The sequence below is a fragment of the Dipodomys ordii genome, unplaced genomic scaffold (assembly GCF_000151885.1).
Source record: "Dipodomys ordii isolate 6190 unplaced genomic scaffold, Dord_2.0 Scaffold47, whole genome shotgun sequence".
In the NCBI taxonomy this organism is placed as follows: Eukaryota; Metazoa; Chordata; class Mammalia; order Rodentia; family Heteromyidae; genus Dipodomys; species Dipodomys ordii.
This window is the reverse complement of record NW_012267263.1, coordinates 249,847-258,384: the sequence shown is the minus strand read 5'-3', so window position 1 is coordinate 258,384 and position 8,538 is coordinate 249,847. Positions and strand designations below refer to the sequence as shown.

Sequence of the window (8,538 nt, the reverse complement as noted above, 5' to 3'; positions counted from 1 at the left end):
GGCTCAAGTGATAGAGCACTAGCCTTGACTGGCCAAGGCTCTGAGTTCAACATCCAGTAGCAGCATTAAAAAAAAAAAAGCTGGGCTGGGAAGGTTGGCTCAGTGGTAGAGTGCTTGCCTCACATGCATGAGACCTTGGGTTCAAGTCCTCAGCATCACATAAAAAGAAAAAAGCTGGAAGTGACGCTGTGGCTCAAGTGGTAAAGCTCTAGCCTTGAGCTGAAGAGCTGAGGAACAGCGCCCAGGCCCAGAGTTCAGGCCCCATGGCTGGGCCCCCCCCCCCCCCAAAAAAAAAAAAAACCAACAGAAAACTGCTGGCAATAGTGGTCACATGTGAGAGCAGCAATGTGTGTGTCTGTTTGTGTTTGTGTGTGTGTGTGTGTGTGTAGGGAGGCTTATTCATTGTTGTATCATTTAAAATCATTTTAATATGAATGTACTTGTGTATTTTTTCATGCTATAAAAACAAAGAAGCTAAAAAGCATGAATTGAATTTCTAACTTCACAAGAAAGAAATAGTTGATGTTTAAGTGTGAGCCCAAGACTCTAGTTCAAAGCTCTGCAAGCTCATCTTTCATACTAACCTCTTCAATGAGCTGCAGACATCCTTTCAGAGTGTTGTTAATTTTATTGGACAGTTCCAATTGTGCTTTCTTTTCTTCTTCTTCTTTTTCAATGCTCTTCCAGAATGAAATATTCATTTCTTCTATTATTTTTCTTTTTGTTTTAAATTCCATAGGAGGACGTTTATAGATTTTCCCCTTGGATTTTTGCCATTCTTCAAGTTGTTTCCTGTTATGCAATTAAAGAGTAAGGAAGGATGGCTTTAGTTTTTCAAAACAAAGTCTAGGGGCTGGGAAGGTGGCTCAGTGGTAGAGTGCTTGCCTTGTATGCTTGAGGCCCTGGGTTCGATTCCTCAGCACCACATAAGCAAAAAGAAAAAAGCCGGAAGTGGCGCTGTGGCTCAAGTGGTAGAGCGCTAACCTTGAGCTGAAGGGCTGAGGGACAGCGCCCAGGCCCAGAGTTCAGGCCCCACGACCGGACCCAAAAACAAAAAACAAACAAACAAAAAAAAACAAAGTCTAGCTCTTAAAGTATAGTATATGTGGAGAATGGAAGTAAGTAAACCTTCAACTATGGACAGAGACCAGAGAATGAATTAAGAAATAATCAACAAATGGACAATGATAGCACTGGGTCAGTCCTACTCATTGCAAGATTGATGTGAGAATGATTATAGGTGGCCAGCATTTCAACCTTCAACTACCTCAACTTCCTAATTATATTCATTATTTTTAATTTCTCTATATGCTAGTTTGGACATTTGCATTCCTAGGATAGCTTTTCATTTCTGAGAGTACCAACTTACCACTCCATTTTTTCTACCAGATGCTTTTGATCATTCAGCCAAGACCCACCAAATCTGCATTTTGCCTTCAATAGGGTCTTGGTGCTCAAAGTAACACATTTCACCCAATTCCTTGTGCTCTCCTGACTTTCTTTCATAAACTACATTAATATTTTCAGGACTCTTTGCTTTCTTGAAGTTTTTAGTATTTTTTGACAGTCTCATTATGTAGCCAAGCTATCCTTGAACTTAAAAATCCTCTTGCTTCTCCTTCCAAGTGCTATGGTTACATGTCTGCATCACCATGCTTGGCTTTCTGTACTGTACTTAAGTAGTTCCTCTCTGACAAGTATTAACTTACATTATTCACATTCTCCTCTCTCTTTCACTTTTTTAGTTATTATTATCTTTAAGTAGTTGTAATCATTTTCCTACCATCCAACTGCACCCGTTTCCTCAAGTTACCACACTCTCAAGTTCCACTTTTACATATGTATATTGGTCATCCTTCCTTTATTCATTTGCCTGTCTGTTTGCCTTCCTTCCCCTTGACCTCACCTCTCCTCTGACAGAACATATTTCAGCTTCTTGAGAGCCTTTTTGCTAACCTGTTAATTGTTTAAAGGGGTTATGTATAAGTTAGATCTAAATTATAAACATTTATGAAAACATGCATAGGGCCATTTGCACATATAAACCAACTGACAAAAGTATAGTATATGCATGGCCAGATTATATTACTTGCATTCTCTACTCCTCACACCCCCCACTTTTTTCTTTTTTGTCAGTCATGGGAAATGAACTCTAAGATGTCACTAAACTTTTCTGCTTAAAGCTAGTGCTTTACCACTTTAGGCTACAGTTCCACTTCTGGTTTTCTTATGGTTAACTGGAGGTAAGAGTCTCATAGACTTTCCAGTTTGGGCTGGCTTTGAATTGTGATCTGCAGATCTCAGCCTCCTGAGTAGCTAGGATTACAGATGTGAACCACCAATGCCTGGCTCCATTCCTGTTTTCAAGCAGGTAATATACTCTTGGAGGACTACAGGTGGATTTATAAAGATATGCAGGCCCAAGTGGTTATATACACAAGCTTCAGCTTTGTTAAATTATAATTATGTATCAATGATCTGCACATTTGCAGGTCTTCTGTGGGAGCTACAGATTTCCTAAACACACTGTCTAGGCTGGTATCTTTTATTTGATGTGTGATACATTTCAATTTAATATTGTGCAAAACAAAGCTCTTGATTTTCATCTCCGGATTTGTCCCTGGTTTTCTCCCCTTGATAAATACCATCCTAGTCTACTCAGTTTCTCGGGCTGAAAACAGGTGTTGTATTGAGTAGTTTCTTTCTTTCCTGCATATCTGACACATCACTTACAGATTCAGTACTGCTTCTGCATACAGTACTACCATGCTGGTCCCCATCATTGTTACCTTCTGTCTGAAATGCTGTGGCAGCTTTACTAATTGATCTCGCTTCCACTCTCACCTTCCTTAAACTCATGCTGCACACAATTGCTGATCTGTAGGCAGGCTGTAAAGGAGATCGTGTCACTGCCAAGGGCTACCTATGTCTTGTGGAATACAATTCAAAATGTTCTCTATGGCTGAAATACATGGTATAAATTTGCTCTTGCCTACACCTCAACCTATGTTTCATCTCCCTCTTGGCCACTACCTATCAGGAACTTGGGCATCCTTTCATTTTCTTTTTTTCTTTTTGGGTCCGGTCGTGGGGCCTGAAATCTGGGCCTGGGCGCTGTCCCTCAGCTCTTCAGCTCAAGGCTAATGCTCTACCACTTGAACCACAGTGCCACTTCCGGCTTTTTTCTTTTTTTGCTTATGTGGTGCTGAGGAATCGAACCCAGGGCCTTGAGCATGCAAGGCAAGCGCTCTACCACTGAGCCACCTTCCCAGCCCATCATCCTTTCATTTTCTTAATCCATGCCCATTCCTGCCTCAAGGTCTTGCATCTTCCATCCCCTGTTCAAATGACACTTCCTTAAAGAGTAATTATCTGTGACTATCCAGTCTTATGTAGTCAGCATATTGCTTGTCTGTCTCTAGGATGCAAGCTCTGTGAAGGCAGAAATGAATAGTGCCTAGCACAATACCTGGCCCACACAGGTTTATGTAATGATATCAGTAAAGTTTATCGTTTTTTTTTGTCAGTCGTGGGTCTTGAACTCTGGGCCTGGGCACTGTCCCTCAGCTTTTCAGTTCAAGGCTAGTGCTCTACCACTTGAGCAACAGCGCCACTTCTGGCTTTTTCTGCTTATGTGGTGCTGAGGAATTGAACCCAGGGCCTCATGCATGCAAGGCAAGCGCTCTACCACTGAGCCACCTTCCCAGCCCCAAGTTTATCTTTTTAAAGTGTGAGATTCCATGAGTATAAATGTATGAAGACATGTAACAATAACTATAATCAAGATATAAGACAAGCCCAACCCACTAATCCATTTGCTACTTACTAGTAAACCTTACCTCTATTCTCTAATTCCTAGAGATCATCAATTTGGCTTTTTTTTTTTTTTTTTTTTGGCCAGACTTGGGGGCTTGAACTCAGGGCCTGGGCATTGTCCCTGAGCTTCTTTTGCTCAAGGTTAGCACTCTACACTTGAGCCACAGGGCTACTTCCGGCCTTTTCTGTTTATGTCATGCTTCATGCAAGATAGTCAAGCACTCCATCACTAGGCCATGCTCCCAGCCTGGCTTTTTTTTTTTTTGACCCTACAGTTTTGGTTTTTAAGTGATGTTAATAAGTAAATATTAAGAAATGGATGTTAGGGCTGGGAAGGTGGCTCAGTGGTAGAGCGTTTGTCTTGCATGCATGAGGCCCTGGGTTCAATTCCTCAGGGCCACATAAGCAGAAAAAGTCAGAAGTGGCGCTGTGGCTCAAGTGGTAGAGTACTAGCCTTGAGCTGAAGAGCTGAGGGACAGTGCCCAGGCCTAGAGTTCAGGCTCCATGACCGACAAAAAAAAAAAGGATGTCATTAGCTCTTTTGTTTCTTTTCGATTTCAGAGTACCATTTGTACTTATGAATAGCTTATTTTGGCCTCAACATTTTTTATTCACTTTCATTCTGCTTACCTAACAACAGAAGTTGAGATATGTCCCTGGAATTCTTGCTACCTTCACAGCCTTCCTTTTCATCATAAACAAAGGGGGAACCTTTTTTTTCTAAAATCAGCTTGTTCCTAGCATCTCAATGCCAGTATTTTATTTCTCTAAGACTTTCCATATATACCCCAAATCATAAGTTACAGAGGGGTAGAGACTGACTATGTGCTCACTGCTCTAGTTCCTTCCTGAGCCTGGCACATCAGAAGTTGCTAAAGGAATATGTGAATGCATGGAACCTTTGCCATCAAAGTAATCATGTGCAACAAGCCACAACCTGTCTTATGACCACTTCTCTCTTGTCTGGGAACTCATTTACTAGCTCAGGGGTTTCTCAATCACTTTTCTTTGTACTCAGATGGTTGGTCCTTCTTGCCATCAGTCTTAGCTCTCAACTCAGATGTGACTGTTGGAAGTACCTTCCCTGACCCTTGTATCTAAGCTGGTCATCTCAGCCCTTCCCTCTCAGTTATGTATCTGTGCACAGGGGCAAAGAGCTTGTTGGTAGTGTTTATCCTAAGATTAAATCTTGACCTCACTTTACTCTCTTGGCACCTGTCAGCTATCATGTAAGTTTCCATGCTCCTTTTACCTCTTTATGCTCACTGCAACCACATACACGCCTGTGTTCTTCTTGGGAAGTTCACCTCATTCTGAGACTATGCTTGGGGAGAAAGTGTATGAAGTCCTTTGGCTCAAGTTTCAAGTATCATGCATGTTGTCCCAACAACCCAAGAACCTGCTTATTTCTTCCATCTGAGCTCAACATTTGGACAAATGCTCCTTTCTATGTTATCTTACTTTCCAAAACTTATCTACTCTGACTCATGCAGCTTCTTGTTCTTCTTCTCTGAAAACTTTATTGGATTCAATGACAGGCCTGCTTGACAAGGAACCACCACTAACCACTTCGTATTTATGTGAACTCACTATTAGGGTCCCTTTTTACCTCCTTGTCTTAGATGTTTTTCAGTCCCTGCAGGTACTTCTTGAGTGAGCAGTCTATACTTGCAGCCCTGATTTCTTTCTCATCTATTTTTTTTTTTTTTAATTTTAGGTTAGTACCAGGGCTTGCTCAGCTGGCACTCTACTATCTGAGCCATACCTCTAGCCTGGCTTTTTGCTGGTGTTATTTTGGAGACAGAGACTCTCAGACTTTACTGCCTATGCTAGCTCTGAACACTGATCTTCCAGATTTCAGTCTCCTGAGTAGTTAGGATTATAAATGTAAGCCACCATGCCTGACTGTTTAAATGCTATATTTTTTTAAATTATAGAATGCCTTACAACACATGTACATATCACCCAGCTCTGCTAAGTCTCAACATTTGCCACAGTTAATCTAAATCTTGTTTGATAGGCTGTAATTAAAAATAACTTAGAAACTATTTCCTGACCAAATACTCTTGATAATAGATTATATTAAGTCACAACATTTTAGAATCAAAACAATGTACCTTCGATCCTCTGTTGCTGCCTTCTTTTTAGTATTTGGATTGGTTTGGGTATCATTTGGGACTCCTCTCCCATTTATGGTTGTGATGCCTGCTTTAGTTTTGGGAGCTGTCTTGTTCAGAAAATGCTTCTGGGGAAGAGCAGTTTTCAACTTGGAGTTCAAAGTCTGTGCTTTTTGTTGAAAGATGTTAAATTTGTTATCATTGGTTCTGTTTGCTTTTATGCTAGGAGTGCTTGGAATGACTGATGTCTGAGGTCTTAGAGAATGTTGTCTAGTCTTCTGATCTTGCTTGCTGTTTGGATGTTGGTTAGTTGCTCCCTGAAGCAAGTTTGGATGTGTTGTAAGTCTCATGGGTTTTACCTTCTGTTCAGTAGTATGGAGTGACTGTAACTTAGTTTCATTTGGTCTTCCATATTTATCCCTATTGGCCTTCATATCATTTATATCCTTAACCACTGGTTTTGTTGATGCTTGAGACCTACTATGGGTCTGAATAAAGTGAGAGGGAACTGTCCTTGAGGACTTTTCTCTTGGTTTTGTACAAGCTGCAATTCTAGAGAGTTGCTGTGATTTTACTGGTAGAGTCCAGATTTGTGTTTCTCCAACATTTTTTTTATTAACTCTGTCTTTCAGAACAGCACTATTAACTGAATTTTTGCTTAAGACTTTTTTAGGAGCCAAACTACACTTGGTTTGCTTGTAAGTGTTAGTCTTTGGCTTACTTAGAATACGTAATTCAGGATCTGGCTTTTGCTTAGGTTCTGATGAAGTTTGGAGCAAGTTCTCTTTGTTCATCTCTTTTACAAAGCCACTCAAAGATTTGTTTTCACCATGGGAATTATCCATAGAGTCCATCCATTTAGCATTTCCCTGACTGGCTCCATGCTGCTTTATAGTTTTCAATTCCTGTGTAGTAGAGGACCTCCTAGGTTTTGTTGACAGTTCTGCAGTGGATGACCCAGTTTCATGCTGCTGGTGATTCTTGCTGTATGGTTTACAATTTGGGTTAGAAGAAGCATATCTTGAAGTTGGCATTTTGCTCAGAAGTGGGTCTAACTTTGACTTCTGAGACCCAAAGATATTAGTTGGTCCGGACTGGAGTTTAGTGGTGATAGTCCTTGTAGATTTGATAGGTAAAATAGCATGGCTGGTAATATCCTTTTTGGGTCTAATAGTCTGAAAAGACAAAGAAAAATATATTAAAAATCACTTGAGCTGTGGCTCAAGTGATAGAGCACTAGCCTTGACTGGCCAAGGCTCTGAGTTCAACATCCAGTAGCAGCATTAAAAAAAAAAAAGCTGGGCTGGGAAGGTGGCTCAGTGGTAGAGCGCTTGCCTTGCATGCCTGAGGCCCTGGGTTCGATTCCCCAGCACCACATAAGCAAAAAGAAAAAAGCCGGAAGTGGCACTGTGCTCAAGTGGTAGAGCACTAGCCTTGAGCTGAAGAGCTAAGGGACAGTGCCCAGGCCCAGAGTTCAGGCCCCATGACCGGACCCCCCCCCCAAAAAAAAAAAGCTGGCCACTGTTGGCTCATGCCTATAATCCTAGCTACTCAGGAGGCTGAGAACTAAGAATTGTGGTTTGAAGCCTGCACGGACAGGAAAGTCCACGAGACTCTGATCTTCATTTAACCATCAAAAAAGCTAGAAGTGGAGCTGTGGCTCAAGTTGCAGAATGATAACCTTGAGCAAAAGAGCTCAGGGACAATGCCCAGGTGCTGAGTTCAAACCCCAAGAACAGCTGCCCCCATCCCCCTCCAATTGTAATAGATTACTGTTTTAAAATAATGAGGAAAATAATTGCTTAAACAAATGTTAGATAATATAATTTAGAATTTCATTTAAGAAAGCTGAATCCCTAGGGGCTGGGAAGGTGGCTCAGTGGTAGAGCGCTTGCCTTGCATGCATGAGGCCCTGGGTTCAATTCCTCAGCACCACATAAGCAAAAAAAAGAAAGCTGAATCCTTAGAAAATAAAGGTTTACTTCACTAATAGGTGACTTTTGTAACTAGTTCCTATTATATATATATATATATTTTTTTTTTAATTAATTAATTTATTTTTTTTGTCGTCAGTCGTGGGGCTTGAACTCTGGGCCTGGGCGCTGTCCCTCAACTCTTCAGCTCAAAGCTAGCGTTCTACACTTGAGTTACAGTGTCACTTCTGGCTTTTTCTGTTTATGTGGTACTGAGGAATCGAACCCAGGGGCTCATGCATGTGAGGCAAGCACTCTACCACTGAACCACTTTCCCAGCCCCTAGAGTATTTTTTTTTTAATCTTGACAGAATCAAGAAGATATTCAGTTATTAACAAAACAATTGCTATTTCAAGAAAGAATTTGCCTATATCAAATAGTACTTGCTGAATGTCCATTATTTTCCAATGAAGCATCTTCCCAGGACTCTGGAAAAATACACCTCTAAGGCTTTTTTTGTCTTCTTCCTCTACAAATGACTATGTGATACTACTCTAGTATCAGCTAAGACTCTGTTTTGTTCCTATCAATCAGGCAAGGAGACAGACTGGAGGATAGGAGGTCTGGAGTAAGTTGGAGCATCTCACTAAACACCTAACATCTTAGTAGTTAAGTTATATTTGTGAAGGCA

The 8,538-nt window shown here is 41.0% G+C and overlaps 1 protein-coding gene across 1 annotated transcript in view; it reads right to left on the bottom strand.

The window, feature by feature from the left end:
* Ckap2l (cytoskeleton associated protein 2-like) overlaps window positions 1-8,538 on the bottom strand; it is a 39,044-nt gene that overhangs the window by 16,340 nt on the left and 14,166 nt on the right. Inside the window, exons 4-5 of the mRNA XM_013019689.1 lie at window positions 5,934-7,108; window positions 585-792 (exon numbers count right to left, since the gene is read on the bottom strand). Of these exons, the coding sequence (XP_012875143.1) occupies window positions 585-792; window positions 5,934-7,108 (1,383 nt within the window). The remainder of the gene's footprint in view (window positions 1-584; window positions 793-5,933; window positions 7,109-8,538) is intronic.